At 46.4% G+C, this 18,818-nt stretch overlaps 1 protein-coding gene across 1 annotated transcript in view; it reads left to right on the top strand.

Moving 5' to 3' along the window:
• KSR2 (kinase suppressor of ras 2) overlaps positions 1-18,818 on the top strand; it is a 515,890-nt gene that overhangs the window by 434,877 nt on the left and 62,195 nt on the right. The window contains exons 11-14 of the mRNA XM_008004868.3: positions 2,024-2,065; positions 2,732-2,804; positions 6,552-6,600; positions 8,453-8,820. Coding sequence (XP_008003059.1) covers positions 2,024-2,065; positions 2,732-2,804; positions 6,552-6,600; positions 8,453-8,820 — 532 coding nt within the window. The remainder of the gene's footprint in view (positions 1-2,023; positions 2,066-2,731; positions 2,805-6,551; positions 6,601-8,452; positions 8,821-18,818) is intronic.

The following is an 18,818-nucleotide window of genomic DNA, read 5'->3' as shown; positions in this document are numbered from 1 at the left end:
AGACACTGAATCCCCCATCACTGTCAGAGCTGGGGAGGGGAAAGATCAGCCAAGCCTCTTAAGAGCCTCGGGTAGTTTTTCCTGTTTTAATTTTAGCCCCTTGTTGACTAATAAAATAGTTGCATGCAATGAAAAACTCATGTTATCTAACAGTAAAACGGTCCCTGAAATCATGGAGGGCGCTTTTCTTTTAAAGCTTTGCTCTGTGACCTCGAATAAGTTGCTTCTTGCCCTGGACATCTCATTTTCCAAAATCAAAAATGCATCCATCTGGACTTCAACTATTTGATACAATCTGGAATTGGACTAAGCCCAAGGTTTTTGCTGTTTCATCTATGATAAAGAGAGTTGATTAATTCAACAAATGTATGTTGCACGCCGAATGGTGCAAGGCACAGAACCAGGAGTTTGAGGTCCTGAGATAGTAGGACTTAATCCCCGTCCTGAAGGAATCTATCAGTAAATTTCAACCTCAGGGAGAGTGTTCCGTCTGCTTCCCCAAGGCAAAACATTTAGTTAGCACTTGGAACTATGTGATTGTCTCTTAGTTATAAATCATTCTTGTCTATTAGTTAAGAGAGCTTAGAAATGTGTTTATTTATCTCAAAGCTAATACTAATTCGGCACCTTGAATACACTTTTATCTTGTAGTGATGGTCCTTGCCTTTTGAGGAAGGGACTGTTATTATCCTCATTTTACACATATGGGCAGTGAGACTTGGAGTCTCTACAAATAGCCAAAGGCAGAACAAATATTTGACCATTCAGGATCAGCTTCTAGACTCTAGGCTCTGAGCTACTGTGCTAATATTTGATAAAACAGTTCCAGTGGTGGCTTGTCCCTGAATGTCATCGAATTGTTTCTGGAAGTGGATTCACCAATACAGACTCATCTGACTATATCCCTGCCCTCTTCATTTTCTTGAGGACACAAAGCTCTGTGTCCCCTGCCCCCAACACCCCTTGACCCCCTATTCCAGGCACTGTTCCCCAATGGAGTATTAGCATGTTAGAAACCTTTAAGTGTCCAAGACTCCTGGCCTCTGGCGAGTAGATTAGAAGTAAAAGGAATTGTCAGGGAACCAGCAGTGAAGTCCAGAAAATTTATTTTATGTAACTTTTTCCTAAATACAGAAGTTAATGCATGCTTGTGGTAGGTAGAATAATTCCCAAAAGATGTCCATGTCTTGATCTCAGAATCTGGGAAGATGCTGCTTTAAAGGACAGTAGGAACTTTGCAGATGTAATTAAGTTATGGATCTTGAGATGAGACGATTATCTTAGCTTATCTGGGAAGTCCTTAAATATAATCACAAAAGTCCTTATCAGAGGGAAGCAAGAAGGTCAAAGGCAGAAGGAGATGGCACAACAGAAGCAGAAGTTGGAGTGATGGAGCCATGAGCCAACAAATGCAGGCAGCCTCAAACAACTGGAAAAGACAAGGAATAGATTTTCCTGGAGCCCTCAGAAGGAACTAAGCTTGATTTCAGTCCTGTAAGACTTATTTCAGACTTTTGTCCTCCGGAACTGTAGGAGAATACATTTGTGTTGTTTTACTAAGTTTGTAGTAATTTGTTACATCCACAAAAAAAGAGAAAACTGATACGATGCTCATTGCAGAAAATTAGGAAAGTACAGAAAAAGCATGAAGGATTTTTTAAGCCACTGTAATCATTCTGCCAAAAGGGGGAAAAATTAATATTCTGGATTATGGCTTTGCAGACTTCTTCTGTGTGTGTGTGTGTAATTATGCATTTCACAAAAATGGTATTGTAGTCAGAATGTCTGTTTGAGTTGGAGTAGTCTGATTTTAGGGAGTGTGAGATATCAGATGGGAGGGTTGGCATGGATGTTTAGAGTTCTGGTTTCTTTACACATGTTTGCAGTCCTTTGTCTGCAGAAGTGTGGAAACTCTTGAAGGTGGGCAGAGAATGACCGTGTGGTGGCCGTAAGAGCTCAATTTGGTCCGTGAAGGGACGTCTCCTTGGGGACACTCACTCTGATGTTTTCTTTCTTTTGCAAGCGTCCCACTACTACAAATACAAGCAGCAGTTCATCTTCCCAGGTGAGTTTCCTGTGAGCTGGAAGCAGCCCCTTCTGAACAAGCCCTGCTGTGCTGCAGGAGTTGCTGGGATGAATGGAGGCAGATGTTGTGGGTTTGCCTAAGATCAAAGGGGGTGGTAGTGGAGCCATCACACTCCAGGATAATGGCTGAACATGGAAGTGGAGAAGAAAGAGTGGGAAGTCCTAAGGGCACAGTGGGACCCAAGGAGGTCCCAAGGCACCATGGAAAGGCCTGAGAGGGTGGAGTGCCGTGAACAATGGGCAAGGGTGAGGAGGGGTCTAGAGCCATGTGGCAGGGAAGAGATGGTCATAGGGTCCTGAGCTGGGTACTGAGAAGATGTGAAACCAAGGGGCCTTATCATACCAGAGGGAACCCAGGAGAAAGGAAGATTCAGAGATGATCAGTCAATGCTTCAGGCTGGATGCTTGAGGGTTCTGGCAGCCCCCTACTCAACAATGAGGAATTTTGTGGAGGATGTCATCCAGAACCCTGGTCCAGCTGAGCAGGTAGAGTCCAGGTGGTCCAGGAAAGGAGAAAGGAGATTGGCCAAGGGCAGAGATCCAAGATCGGGTGAAAAATTAGCTACCATGTCACCCAGGAATCAGGCCTCTGTGGGGGTTGTGGACTTCACATTTGTTTTCTGAATGTCCCATCTCTGGTTTTCAGATGTGGTGCCGGTGCCGGAGACGCCGACCCGGGCGCCCCAGGTCATCCTGCATCCGGTGACCTCGAATCCAATGTAAGTGGGACAGAGACATCTTCCCCGTTCTCCGAGATTCCCAGCCCTGACCCTACAATCCACTCCGGTTCCCTGTCTTCTTTCCTCCTCTTCCTGGAACTGATGGAGTTGGGGGCAGAGGGAGATGTACAAGGGGTACAGGGAGACACAGGGAATAACAGGCAAAGAGAAAGAACGTAAGAGCTCAGGCAGAGAGAGACAATGCTGTTCCTCACGAGCAACTATGCCTTGTGTCTCTGCCCCTGCCTGTCAAATGCATTTTCCAGGGGCTGGACCGTTTCCTAAGGACCCATAACACCCCTATGATTAGGAAGACAACTTTCCCCAGGCGATAGTTAGGGCTTAATGAAAGGGCAATTATTCCATGTCACTGAACATGGAATAACTTTTGAAAGTCTCATTTAGGTTTATACCAGGAATCAGCAAACTATAGCCCATGGGACAGATCCAACCTCCTGCTTGTTTTTATATAAAGTTTTATTGGAACACAGCATGCCTATTTGTTTACAATGTTTTGTGCAGCGTTGCGTTCTCAGTGTAACAGCAGAGTTAAGTAGTCGTAATAGAAACTGTAGGGCTTGCAAAGCCAAAAATATTTACTCTATGACCCTTTGCAGAAAGAAATTTGCTAACCTCTGGTTCATATTATTGTAAAACTAACATAAGCTAATTTTGGAAAATTTGGACTATTCATTAAAAAGGGAAAGGCAAAATAATCGCTCATGATCTCACCACTGTTAGAACTTCTATGTGTGTTTTTTCCATTTATATTTTACATAGTTATGACCCACAAGATATGCAAGCAGTTACCATCCTGCTTTGTTATCTTTTTGCTGAACGTCACATTTTATGAATATTATTTTAGCCTCTCCATAGACATTGTTGGTTCTTGGTTTTTGTTTGTTTATTTTTTGAGACAGAGTCTCACTCTGTCACCCAGGGCTGCAATGCAGTGGCACGATCACAGCTCACTGCAGCCTCAGCCTTCTGGGCTCAAGTGATCCTCCCAGCTCAGCCTCCCAAGTAGCTGGGATTACAGGTGTGTGCCACCACACCCAACAAATTTTTTATTTTTTTATTTTTGTAGAGACAGGGATTTTCCATGTTGCCTAGGCGGGTCTCAAACTCCTAGATTCTAGCAAGCCTTCCACCTCAACCTCCCAAAGTGCTGGGATTACAGGCATGAGCCACCACACCTGTCTGACATTGTTTTTAATGGCTGTAAAATGACATATGATGTAGAATAATTTTCTTAACCATTTTCCTATTGCTGGATTTTACATTGCTTCCCATATTTCACTGTTGTAAATAATGCTGCAATGAACATCTTTGTGCGTAGCATCCTTTGGAAACGGACCCTCTTTCCAGTTGGTTTATTGCTTGTGCAACAGAAGTGAAGTCACCTTGGCCAGGCGCAGTGGCTCACGCCTGTAATCCCAGCACTTTGGGAGGCTGAGGTGGGAGGATCACCTGAAGTCAGGAGTTGGAGACCATCCTGGCCAACCTGGTGAAACCCTGTCTCTACTAAAAATACAAACATTAGCCAGGAGTGGTGGCACACAACTGTAATCCCAGCTACTCGGCTACTCGGGAGACTGAGGCAGGAGAATCGCTTGAACCCAGGAGGTGGAGGTTCAGTGAGGTGGGATCGTACCACTGCACTCCAGCTGGGCAACAGAGGGAGACTCTGTCTAAAGAAAAAAAAAGTAATAACCACAAAGTCACCTCCTTAACTTCTTTGGTTGTGATGGAAGCCTGGGGCTTGCTAGGATTTGATCAGTTTCCCAACTCACCTTTTGCCTACTTAGTTTTTCTTCTGGGTCCCCTAACTGCTTCATCTTTTCTGACTGGTCTTAAGGACTTTATTAAAGACTTACATGGTACATCTCTGAAATCAAAGGAGTAGCAACTTGCCGGGGGATATGGTGCTGACATCTAGCTCCGGATCATTTCTCTGCTTGACATAAACCAATTCTACAATTTGTGCAAGATGAACTCCAGGTTATTAACTGACAGTCCAGAAGTACCAGCGAAAAACAGTCAGTAGATGCTTGCGATCTGCTTAAATGTGCGTGGAGTGATGGCAACTCTTTGCAGAGGGAAATAATTGAATAGCCCTGGCTGCTGGAATCACGCCTTGATGCAGAGAAGAGGGTGGCCTGTTTTGGTTTGGGGCATGAGGAGGGACTCCAGCTGCATTGTCCCAGCCAAGTCCCCCCCAGGGCATCAAGTTCCCAGCATGTCAGCTGTCATCGTGCAGGTTCATTCCACTTTCCCAGGCTGTGCTATGAATAATTGGTTAATACCATGGCAAATGCCACTTTGGGATTGACCTTTCTTTCTCCTTCTTTTAGTTCTTGTGGTCTTTCAGACTCTGTCTCACCAGGACCCCCTCCAGCAAGTGGATTGACTCTGTGGAGTCAGCCACTTCCTGCGATCTGAGGGTCAGGATATGGGAGGCTCCCCAAATGAGTAGGGGGAAGGGAGGATCCACTGGGGAAATAGGAAAGGAGGGGTGGGGTATTCATTGTGACTCTTTTTTCTCACCTGTCTCAGCTCTTCCATGCCTTCAACAGCCCCATTCTGTCTCCCTGCTGCACTTCAAAAACACGTGCACATCCTCAAGTCTAAACCCCGCAACATACCTGTAATGCACACTGTGCCCCATATCCATGACGTGTCAAATGTCACGTGCATTTGACAGTCCACTCACACCTCTACTGCACACCCAATTATACCATCAGCATGCAGCGTCCCCCTCAACATCCTGTGTGTACACCCAACTCACATGCACACAAGACAACCTTGCACAAAGCACATCCCATAATACCTATGCAGTGCTCACACAAACACATTGTGACGCCCTGCCAGCATCTATACCCAAAATGTTTGCTTCCTAAGAACAGAACTGCAGCTCATGAGCTTGTGAATGCATCTCTCACACACACACACACACACACACACACGTGTCTTCCAGTTCAATATGGTCTTTTTATTTTCATTCCACACATCCTCATTCCATGTGATTGGCAAGGCCTACCTCAAACATTGGGAACTTTCAAATACACCCAGTAATTCTCTCGTCTAGGAATTCCCACCACACTCCATTTATCCAATTCATACCTAACTTTTGGCCTTGTTACTTTTAGCCTCTCTGCATAGTATCTACATACTGGCTTTAGTTCCTTCAGTAGGAACACAATATTCCTTAAGGTCAGAAGCCATGCCAGTTTCAATTCTATATCCCTCCAAGGGCCTAACACTGTTCCTGGCACACACATCTATTCAATAGTCGCATGAATGCATGAATGAACAGACAAACAAGAACACTGAGATCCTTCCAACAAATTCCAAATTTGTGTGAACTTCGGAGATCTGATTAATTCTTTCCTGGCAAACACATAGAGCTCTGAGGACTTGTCTACCCAGGGCGTGTAGGCCAGTTTATAAGAAAGCTGCTAGATTAGTTGAAACCAAAGCAATAAATAAAAATGAGCCCTGAGCAGCCCGGAAAATCAACTTAAAACAAGGTCCTGGCACACTGTGTTTCGTGTGTGTGTGTGTGTGTGTGTGTGTGTGTGTGTGTGGCGAGGTTATGGATTATTTCAGACACGTGTTGAAATGAAATGTGAGATAAAGGCTTGGTGGTGAAGACTTCCCATCTGGGGATTCTTCATACAAAGCTAAACTCAATATACAGACCTACCTTTTCACCTAGGGATCACATTTCTTTTTCTTTCTTTACAGCTTGGAAGGAAATCCATTACTTCAAATTGAAGTGGAGCCAACGTCGGAGGTGAGAATCAGAGAGCAGTGTAGCGACCTTTTCCAGGGGCTGCCCAGAACTTGGCAAAGCCGACTGACGTTTTGGATGACGCAGAGGGCTTGGGGTCAGATTGGGGCTGTGGTGGCCCTGACCGATGGATGTTCTAACTCTGGGACGTTTAGCAAGCGGTGGCCCCTCCTAGCACTGAGCCTAATGGGCCATTATATGGCATGCATCATGGAAAAGCCAGTTGTGCGGAAATTGTCAAGAGATTTGCATTCTTAGTTGAAAGATCAGCTCAGGGCCGGGTGACTACCAAGGAGGATGTGCCCTGCTGCCTTCAAAAGAATATGTGGGAGGAGGCGGGGGCCTCAGGGATGCCGGGCTTGGAAGTGTCGAGAATGCGCTGGGGCTTCTTCCCACCTGCCTAAGCGGCTGCAGAAATACATAAAATGCCCTGGCTGGAAACCGTGGAGTCCTGGCCCCTCTGCTCTGCCACTGCACTGTGTCTTGTACTGAAGGGAATCGAGTCGGGGCTTCCAAGGAAAATCATATTCTTTTCTGGGACTATTTTGGTTGTTGAAATATGATCCTGGGAGAAACTCATGTCTCCTGTATTGTTTCTCCTGAGTGTGCCAAGGGGGGCAGCTTGCTCAGGTGTTCTGGGTCAGGAAGACCTGTACCCACTCAAGAGGCCACCTTCTCAGGCTGTTTCATCAGGTCCCAGGGTCTCTGGGAATCCCTGCTGGCCCTGGCCCCTACTGCTCCTACAATTCTGCAGGAGAATCCAAGAGGCAATTCACCCCAAAGCACCCCTAGATATCATGCTGATAAGGTAGGTCCCTACGCCTTGAGCATTTAACTCTAGTGGTAGTCACGCCGAAGTATGCCTGAGTCGTGTGGGTGTGCATGGCAAAAATGCAGATTCCTGGTCCTGGCCTGCTGCTATTTTGATCTAATAGTGCTGGGTGGGGCCCAGGAATCTGCATTTTCTCGGGCCTCCCACCGGGTGTTTAATACAGGTGGTCAGTTCTGTACTAAGAACTTAACAGGCCTTCATCTAAAACCTCACACTGCTCCTGGGGCAGATTTTCTTACCCCCACTTTACAATGAGGAAAGGCAGCCTCAGGGAAGTAAAGCGACTGGCTCAAGGTCACACAGAGGTGAGATTTCAGCTCGCTTTGTCTGATTGTTAAGCCCATTCTGTCAACCCCTCACTCTCATGTCTCCTACCTTCCCAGCTGCTGTAGGAGCCTCAAACATCTAGCTTGTAGCTCTGAGCTCTCCCAATTTTTGAATCATCAATTCCAGATTCCCTGGGGGAAGCAAAAGCTACTCCGTGTTGGCAGTTGTCACGTGTTACCTGCAGATGCACGGTGTACCCGTTGTTTTAGCCTGTCTAGCCTGTCAACTTTATCACATGCACATAAACAGCCAAACCAAAAGACTATGGAAGAATAGGAAGGGCATCCGATACTCAAGTCCAAAGACCTGGATCTTAGTCCCTCCTCTGCCTGGCTGCATGACCTGGAGTGAGTCACTTCCCAGGGCAACACATGGGACTTTCGGTGCTAAAACCAGGAAGATTCCAGCAAACTGGAATGGGTGATCCCCATAACACTTCCCTCTGAGCCTCAGTATCCCCCCATTTAGCACAAGAGAGGTGGATGATCATGATCTCCCTTTCAGCACCTTCACTGTAGTATGATTCTAGACCAGATTCTAGACCTGGGGAAACAGAGGGACGTGTGTCTGCACCAGCTCCAGATGCATGTAGAGATGTGTCCAGACCTACGCATGCACACGGGACCCAGCAGGACCATGAGGGAGGCTGGGGCAGTGGCAAACCCAATTCTGACCTCTCTCCCACTCCGGCCACAGAATGAAGAGGTCCACGATGAGGCCGAGGAGTCAGAGGATGACTTCGAGGAGATGAATCTGTCCCTCCTCTCGGCCCGGAGCTTCCCACGCAAAGCCAGCCAGACCAGCATCTTCCTTCAGGAGTGGGACATCCCCTTTGAGCAGCTGGAGATCGGTGAACTCATTGGAAAGGGTCGCTTTGGGCAAGTGTACCACGGCCGCTGGCACGGCGAGGTGGCCATCCGGCTGATTGACATTGAGAGGGACAACGAGGACCAGCTCAAGGCCTTCAAGCGGGAGGTGATGGCCTACAGGCAAACGCGGCACGAGAACGTGGTGCTTTTCATGGGCGCCTGCATGAGCCCGCCTCACCTGGCCATCATCACCAGGTCAGTTCCACCTGGGCTCCCACCCAGAGATTGTCAAAACTCTGCTTCTGGCATGGTTGAGAATTGGTTTTCTACTTGACCGCTCTGGTTAATAGACCATCTCCAGTTCTACCATGTACAGTTTACTTACATGGTTTAAGACTTAAGATTCCAGAAAATACTTAATTTATTTATTTGTTTTTTTAGAGACAGGGTCTCCCTCTGTTGCCCAGGCTTAAATGCAGTGGTATGATCATAGCTCACTGCAGCCTTGAACTCCTGGACTCCAGAGATCCTTTCACTTCAGCCTCCCAAGTAGCTGGCACTACACATGTGTGCCATCACACCTGGCTCATTTTTTAATTTTTTGGTAGAGATGAGGTCTCGCTATGTTGCCCAGGATGGTCTCAAATTTCTGGCCTCAAGCAGTCCTCCTGCCTTGGCCTCCCAAGTGCCGGAATTACAGGCCTGTAAGCTACCATGCCTAAACCCAGAAAATACTTTTAATGCTAAAACTCTTTAGCAAAACCAAAGATACTAAATGGAGAATCAGAAACATCGGGTCTTGCTCCCCCTGTATTCCAAGTATTTGTGTAACAGCTTCTCAAAGAGTCACTTTCTCCATATGTGAAATGAGTATATTCGACTAAATCAGGAGTCAGCCAGCTTTTCCTGTAAGGGGCCCAGTAGTAAATATTTTCAGCTTTGTGGGTTGTACAGTTTCTGTAGCAGCTACTCTGCTCAGCCACTGTAGTCTGAAAGCGGCTATAGACAATCTGCAAATGAAATTGCAGAGCTGTGTTCCAATAAAAGTTCATTTACAAACCCAGGGAGTGGGCTGTATTTGGCCCATGGACCATAGTCTGCAGACCCCCGATTAAGATTATTTTTCTTTTTGAGACGGAGTTTCACTCTTCTTGCCCAGGCTGGTGTGCAATGGCGCGATCTCGGCTCACTGCAACCTCCACCTCCCGTGTTCAAGCGATTCTCCTGCCTCAGCCTCCTGAGTAGCTGAGATGACAGGCATGCACCATCATGCCCGGCTAATTTAGAATTTTAGTAGAGACAGGGTTTTGCCATGTTGGTCAGGCTGGTCTTGAACTCCTGACCTCAGGTGATCTGCCCGCCTTTGCCTCTCAAAGTGGTGGGATGACAAGCATGAGCCAAGATTCTGGTAACTATTATTCTGGTTTTCATGAAAGTTGCAGAGCACATTTGCAGTCTTTACCATTGTGGTTTGGAATATCCAGGATCTGTGGTCTTTGGGTACAGAAAAGGGACAGTTCATAGAGAACTAACATTGTGAAAATGTTTCTTGAACTTTCTCAGATTTGCTCTCTGGCCTCTCCCAGAGGCGTGAGGCACTGGGGGAAAAAATAGCTTTGGTTTTGATGAAACAGTTGTGAAACCATCCTTTGGTTTGTTTTCAAACTCTGGCACTGGCTCCCCTGTAACATTAGGACTGGACTCTGCAGTGGCATTCTTAGTATGACCTGTGATGCCAAGGGCCCGTTAGGAGCTCTCTCCTTCCTCTACTCAACTCAAGCAGTGAGACCCCAAATGCACAAGTCTTGCATGTTAGCAGGCCCAGAGCAGATGCTGTGGGCTCAGAGAACAGCTGGTGTGTCTTTGATCTCCTCCCTTGTGAGACAAAACCTCCTTGAGTCCACTTATAAGAACTTGGTGATTGTTAGAAGGTGCATTATATTCTGTATCCGTAGATGATGCGGATGGTGGGTTGACCGGAGTGACTCGTGCTTTGAATGATAAGCGCTGGTGAAAGATTGGGGATCTAGGGATGGGCCTCCAAGCCTCCTTAAATCAGGATAAAACTGGTGGTTCTCAACGCTGCACAAGGCAGAGAAGTGGCTCTGAAGAAATCAGCCCAGGAATCTTCAGGGGCTGAGCTGTTCTGAGTGTAAGCTTTTGCTGAGTAACTACTCCACAACTTGGTGGTTTCTCTGTATCCTATGGACAGTTCTGGGCTTAGCCAGACTGAGTAGCTGGGCTCTTGTAGTTGGCTGTGGTCAGCTCTGGGTCAACAAGGGGATAGTCAGTCTTAGATGCCCTCCTTTGTGTGTCTGCTGGTTGGCAGACTGTCAGGGGATATCCCCAACAGCCTAGCTCAGGCTCATTCTCATGGCAGTCCTAGGTTTCCAAGTGCAGCGAGAGGTCAAGACCTACATCTGTTGGCCAAAGAAACTCCTATTCTCCCTTAGATTCAAGGCATGGAGACACAGCCTCTACTTCTGAATGGGAAGATCTGCAATGTCCTGCTGCAAGGATGTGGCTGCAGGTTGGGGACAATCTGTGGCTATTTTTGCAAACTACTACAGAGAGACCCTTACCTCCCTTTCCTTCCCTTTCTTACCCAGTATATATCCTCATCTTTTAGCAGCAGTCAGTAGCCTATTACTTGGGATACACAAGTCTGGTTGAAGGGTGGTCTTTTCCCCACGCCTGGCCTTCTCTCCATTGCTCCCATCTTAAGCTCTTACCCCGTCTTTCTCTCTGGTCAGCTCCTCACCACCCTCCTGCCTCCCGGTTCAGCATTATCTGTGGAGCCTAATCCCCATGCCTCCCTCACCCCCTTCTCAAAGGCTAGCAAGTTGGAAATAGACAAACTCAGCAGCCATCCTTGAAAAACGAGTGGTCATTATGAAAATGTGTTGCTCATCCTGCAAGCCAGCTGCATTTGCGGCCCTCTTCTATTATGTACAAAATTCTGAGCCCCCCTCCCCAAGCGCCATAACTGCCTACAGATTTCACAAATAGCCCAGCCTTTTCCTGGCACCACGATAAAGACTCTGCAGCTTTGGGACGTGTAATTGGTCTCTGAAGTGTTTTGGTATTTTGTGTGAGGATGCCAGATGAGCCCCAGAGAAGTGGCATTGATTCCATATTATTGTGTTGTTATATATTTATTTTCGGGAGGGCCTCTGTGCATCCCTCTCTCTGTTCAGCACTGTCCACTTGTTGGCTCTCCAGGTTTCTTATCTGCACGTTCAGTTTGAAACCAAATATTTGAGTAATTTGATTAATCACTTGCATTCGCACGATTGGCTGGCAGAGGTTGATGGCTGGACGATAGCCAACCAACTGGAACCATTTTTGGACCCTAGATTTATTTTACAGGGAACATAAGACCAGATAATTACCTGGCATATTCTGGATCAATTCACCATGGCACATTCTAGCCAATTACTTAGTAATTATCATCGAAGTTAACAAGTATTTCTAAGATTAGCTTCCTTGCAATGCAATATGTGTGGCTCTTGGGGAATGAGTAATAACCAACTAGTTACCCAATTGCTAGAGCCACAAATGCTATTAGCAGTAGGATTGCTAAATTGTTTCACAATTGGGTCATTATGGGATTATTGCAAAGCTATTGACAGTCTGTACAATCACTCATGTGAAAAACTCCAAGTGAAATCTGAGAGCCAATAGAGTTGAGTGAAAGTGTCTCTCACCCTTCTACCTTGCGATCTAGGGTTTCACAGGCCTCAGTTTCTCCTTCTGTAAAATGAGCAGGTGGAAGCAGATGTTTGTTGCAGTGTCCTGCCGACTCTGACAGTATTCTTTGCTTGTCTGATAATGAGCTGTGTTTGAGAAGCAGCTGGGAACAGGTCTGGAACAGAGCATCTCAAAGATGGTATACCTGGACCTTCCTGCACCAGAGTCATAGGAGAGGAAAGTTGTAAAACTGCAGATTCCAGAAAAAAGACTGTGATGGTGGCAGGTGAGGGCAAAGGGGAGAAGGTGAGGGTAGAGAAGCTGTCAGGAGCACGACTGGAGAGAGCAGGGGTTCTCAAGCCTGGTGGAGGAAGGGGAGCTTTTAATACAGTAACGATGCCTGGCCCTGCCCCAGAGCAGAGTCTGCCATCTTCAGCACTGCTGATATTTGGGGTGAGAAAAGCCTTTGTGGTGGGGGCTGTCCCATGCACTGTAGGGTGTTTGGCAGCATCCCTGGCCTCTACTCACTAGATGCCAGTAGCACCAAGCCCCAAGGTGTGACAACCAAAAATGCCCCCAAGACATTGTCCAAAGTGCAGGGGACTCTGCACTGGCAAACCCTGTGTTATGAAGGTCACCATATTAGGGTTGCCATTTTGACACTGGGTGAGGCTCTGAACCAGCAGAAGCCAAGCCATGCTAGGTGACATGGCTGAGCCTTTTTGCTGAAATCGGTTCCCTGGTTGTGGGGTAGAACCAAGACAGAGCCCTCAAAAATAAACCAAAAAAGCCGCAGATTCCAGCAGCTTTCAGCAAGTGCTTTTCTTCAGGCCAGGCGTGATGAGGTTCTCCTGTTTATCCTTGTGCCTATTTTACAGGTGAGAAAACTGAGGTCAGAAAGGCAGGGGGAACCCTTGCCCAAATCATGGAACAAATAACTGGCAGAACTGGGAATAAGCAAATGTCTATCTGAATACTAGTCTAGTAGTAGTTTCCTTCTTTGCCAGTGGCTGCCTTAGCTAGGTCAAGGGGAATGGGCTTCATCTGCGAGCACTTTTGTGGCACAGAGATTCTGCATTTTTGGTCGTATCACAATCACCTGGAGAAATTGATAACCATTCAGGGCGGAGGCCCCATCCTACTTCAATTAGCTGGGACCTCTATCCTTTTTAGTAAGTGCCAGGGGATTTTGTTCACACCACAGTTTAAGAACCACTGGCTTATTAGAACTGAGTTTCATTTTTGTAGCTTTGATTTTCTGGTGTTTATGTGCTTCTCCAATACCCTGTAACTTCCTGTGGCACCAGCACAACCATGCGCACACACACGTGCACACACACACGTGCACACACACGTGCACACACACATGTACACGCACACACATACACACACGTGCAACACATGTACACGCACACGTGCACACACATGTACACACACGTACACACACGTGCACACACACATGTACACACACACGTACACGCACACGTGCACACACACATGTACACACACGTGCACACACGTACACACACACAGGTACACGCACACGTGCACACACACACTCGCTCCTCTTCCATGTAAACTCTAAATTACACACCGATTCTCTTCTTTCTCTCCTGTTCTCTTTCTCACGTCCCCTCAAAGAAATGCACATACTCTTTCCCTGCAAAACTCATTCCACAAATATTAGCAACTCTCAGACTGCTGTGCAGAACTCACAGAACACACAGTCCCTCACAGAAGCCTCCACCTCACCCCCTTACCCACTCCCCACATAATTTTGTTGAACTCTAAAATTATTTAAATCTGTGCTTCTTATCATGTGGTTCCCTAACCAGCCTTACCTGCGAACTTGTTAGAAATGCTAATTCTCTCTCCCACCCTCCCCCACTGAATCAGAACCTCTGCGGGTGTGTCCAGCAAGCTGGGTTTTAAGACGCCCTATATGGAATTCTGGTTCATGCTCAATTGTGAGACCTGCTGCTTTAAAGAAAGCGGGTCCTTCTTCCCACCTGGAGCAAACTGCCTTTACGACTGCCAAGAGCTTCGGGCACACCTTGGAAACCTCTTCTCTCAGGCACTACTGAGAGGTGTGCAGCTGAGTCCACCATGGGTGAGGGCCTAGCGTGACCCAGTATCAGCACCTCCGGGGGCCTGAGAGCCATCTGTTAGCTTCGGTGCTAGCACATTCCACTAACGTGCCTTCCACAGACATTCATCGGGCCCCGGCACAGTGCCAGACCACATGATAGACACTCAGAACACAGTGTCTACAGTTTGTACTGTGGCCTTTGCATTCCAGAAGAGACAGACAATAACAAGTTAAACAAACACATAAGATCATTAAAACACTGTAATAAGTGCTGTGAAGGCCATAGACAGGGCGGTCGATGGGTCAGAGTGATGGGAGGGCTACTTTGAAGAGGGGCTCAGAGCCGGCTTCGTAGGAGAAGTGACATTTGAGCTAGGATCTAACGATGAGGAGGCAGAGAAAGAGCAGTTCAGGTGGAAGAACTGCAGGTGCAAAGGCCCTGGGGTAGGCATGAGATTGGTACATTTGAGGAGCTATGGAAAGGGGCTGCAGAGGCCAGATAATTGCAAGGCTTTGAATGCCATAGAAAGGAATGTAGCATTTATCCTAAGACAATGGGAAGCCTGCGTAAGGTTTTAAATGGAAGCTGCCCACACTACTCTGGGGGTTTCCTGATGGCCAAGATCCTACCTCCTCTTGCACTCAGCTGGTTGGTTCAATGTGTCAAAATGCATATAGGTTAGAATAGTGATGGCATCAAGGAAACCAGCACCGAAGAGCACAAGCTGAGAGAAAAGGCTCTGGGGTATCCTGACTGTCAGTTTGCCATTTCCACCTGTGTGGGGCTCTCAGGAACGATACCAGTGAATTTCATCAGGATCCTTCCCCAGTGACTGGGGTAGGATGGGGCGAGGTATTAGGGGCATTACCTAAACATCTCATAATTAAGGGGTTCAGACTGTGTGCCCCTGGAAAAAAGAGGAAGGAAGAACTGGATTTCCCCATGGCCCCCAGGATGATTTTAAAAATTTCTCGTTTGGCGCTTGTCACCAATCCCCTTGCTAGGTTCCCAGAGTCTGAGAGGTATCTTCTCAGTTATGTGAGGTTAACTGTTGCCCACATGCATGAAATATCCAGCACTTACTCATCTCCTAGGGACAAGGTAGTAATGAAATCCCTTAGGGCCTCATTTGCACAGCATTTTAAATCCAGTAAATATCAGGAACTACTTACTAGATTATTTATTTCCAACTCTAAATCAGTTCCTGTTTTCCATGCTTTCAAATATAATAGCACTAAGCTGCTATATTTGACAGACAGACGCATGGAGAACCCTGCCTTCTGTTAAGATGGTAACTCAATACCTGGGTGAGATTTCAACTTGCTTTTTCTGTAACTCCTGTAGTTGTGGTCTTTCTGATTTTTGTTTCCCTTCAGGCCAGTTTGATTGTCCTAAATATAACATATAGGAGTTGGGGGGCCTGAGCACATGAAGATTCCGTCCCCATCATCGAGTGGAATCGGCTTCCTTTTATGTTCAAAAAGCTGAATCGCTTTCCCTTTATAAAGCACAGCTGAAAAGGTTTTTTGTCTGTGGCTGCCTTTAATTGTGCTGAAATGTAAAGCACCCTGGGACTTTTGTGAAGGAAGCGCTATAAATGTACAGCATCATTACCATTATTATTATCAGCATCATCTCATGTACATTGCATATGCCTGTGTAATCCATCCAGTGAGCAGCAGAGGATTTGCATGGCTGAAGACCTCACCACTGGCCACTACTTTCCTCGAATCTCAAAGATCCTGAATTAGCACGTGTGACATCTGTCATCACTTTAAAAAATTGTGTATCTTATTACACGAGTGAATGACTTGTTTGCAATTGCAAATGCAGATCAGCAGAAAGAAGAAAATGAAATTCACCCATACTGCCTCCAGCCAGAGAGAATGACATTAACATCTTAGTGTATATCCATCCAGGCATTTGTCCCAGAATGTGTGTAAATTCACACTTTGTATTGGTCAGGGTAATGGTAGCTGCTGTAACAAATAAGCCTTAAAACATGAAGTGGTTTCACACAATATGAGTTTATTTCTTGTTCATGTAATAGTCTAAGATGCAAGTGTTTGGATGGTAGGTGGCTTTTCTCCGTGTATGGGGGGATCCAAACCCTGTCCATCTTTTGGATTTGCCTTCTTCTAAGCTGTACAGTCCTCTGCCTCTAGCTGGGGAAAAAGGAAGGGGCATGGAACATCCTTTGGGGGGGGTGGTCTGTGAGCCTCGTACAAGTGGTACACATCACTTCACTTATGTGCCATTGGCTGGTGCTGAGTCCATTGGCTATACATAACTGCAAAGAAGGCTGGAAAATAGCTAACTGTATTCCCAGTAGGAAAATAGTGGGCTTATGAACAGCCAGGAACTCTGAGGCATACATTCATCTTTATGGATAGATCTTCTTCTACCATGAGCAATAGACTCACACCAGCAGCCCTGTTTCATGACTTGCTATATTCACTAAACAATATATGTATGGAACACTCCCCTTTGGCATTTGGGTCTATTGCATATTTCTTCACTCCTGCTTGTCTTAGTTTCTCCACATGTAGAATGGGGATAACATTTATCTCTTTTGCAAGATGGTGATAAGAATTAGAGATGTATATGAAAAGACTATAGCATAGTGCCTCCTGTGACTGGAATGCTCAATAACTTTTATCTCCTATAAAACGATGCTATAATAATATCATCCTATAAAATGATGCTATAATAATAATGATATAATAACAACAACAATAATGATAATGGTAGCAGCAAATCGTACAAGTCATGTATTTTCTCTCAGGTGCCAAAACATCTTTGACACGACAAACAGCAAGTGTTTTGTGTTTATTATAATATCAAATGATAGGAGTTAGTGGCTGCAGTTTGATTACTTGGATTTGTGTCCCAGCTGTGCTCCTGGCTTGCACGCTGGCCAAGTTACTGAACCTCTAAGCTTTGAGCCATCAAGAGGGAGATCTTGAGTAGGGAGCTAGATATCCTGGTCTCAAGCTTGGACGAAAGGTTGGGACTAGAAATAACCATGTATGAGTCATCTGCATAGACGTGATGATGGAAGTCATGGACTTCTGCTGAAGCTGAGGTCATCTGGGGAAAAGAGGAGGGTTGCCCGAGGACGAAGCCCAGAGCACCTGAAGCCCGGAATACCTGCAGCATTGTGGCCCAGTTGAGATGGCACATTCTGCAAGGGGACCGAGAAGAAGTGGCTGGATGGTGGAGGCAACCAGAGGAGCATGAAGTCAGGAAGCCAACCCAAAATTGTTCCCACTGTGCAGCTTCCCCCATCTCTGTCTCCTCTTATTTCATTGCTGTGTTTTATTTTATTTTTGAGACAGTCTCAGTCTGCCACCCAGGCTGGAGTGCAGTGGCACAATCTCAGCTCACTGCATCCTGTGCCTCCTGGGTTCAAGCAATTCTCTTGCCTCAGCCTCCCCAGTAGCTGGGATTACAGGCACGTGCCACCTCGCCCAACTAATTTTTGTGTTTTTAGTAGAGAGGGGGTTTCACCATGTTGGCCAGCCTTGTCTCGAACTCCTGACCTCAAGTGATCTGCCCGCCTCAGCCTCGCGAAGTGCTGGGATTACAGGCATGAACCACCGTGCCTGGCCCGCATTTTATTCTCATCAAGGTGCTTCTCAACATAAGGTAGTAATTATTTTACTCTTCTATGTTTGCTCACTTACTTTTTCCCCTGCATCCCCTCCCCCACCTTAGAACATAAGCCCCAGGAAAGTAAGGATCTCAGCTATTTGACTCACCTCTGTATCCCCAGCCCCCAAAATACTAGGTCCTCCATACATACTTGTTGAATGGATGAATAAATTTACAAAAATACATTCACATGCATTAGCACAGTCTACTCCTCTAGGCAAGTGTAGCAGCAGACAATGAATGGTGCTATTTACTTAGAATCACTGAGAAATGAGTAGACTTAAGGAAAATATAGTACGCACTGGAGGGATGACTATAGGATGTGGGAGAAGTAACAGTGATGAAAAGAAAAGAGATGCCAAGTATGTGATGTAAGTTATAACAATGCAATAAAGGAGTATTTGCTCCACTCACTTACTGTGTATAGGGTGCCGTGCCTGATGATGGGAATAGAGAGAGGAAGGCATGATGTCTGCCCCTCATGGATCTCACAGACAAGGAAATTAACTGGATGATTCTCCAACGGTGTTGTGATCTCTGCAATAAGATCCCAGGGGTACATGGGGATCTGGAACCCGCCCCTTATCCAACCAAGTAATTAGGCAGATGGACAAGAAGGGAGTGATATTCCTAATGGAGGGGACAGCATATGCAAAGGCTTAGAGGTAGGAGGTAGCAAGGCCAGGGAAAGGGCAAGAGCTGGAGTAGAGGATATATATGGGGAGTAGCAAGAAATATGAAACTAGAGAGATCTGACGAGGCGCAGTGGCTCACACCTGTAATTGCAGCACTTTGGGAAGCCAAGGTGGGAAGATCTCT

The sequence above is a fragment of the Chlorocebus sabaeus genome, chromosome 11 (genome assembly GCF_047675955.1).
Source record: "Chlorocebus sabaeus isolate Y175 chromosome 11, mChlSab1.0.hap1, whole genome shotgun sequence".
Lineage (NCBI taxonomy): Eukaryota > Metazoa > Chordata > Mammalia > Primates > Cercopithecidae > Chlorocebus > Chlorocebus sabaeus.
Note: the sequence above shows the minus strand (reverse complement) of the source record. Positions and strands in the feature narration are given on the sequence as shown.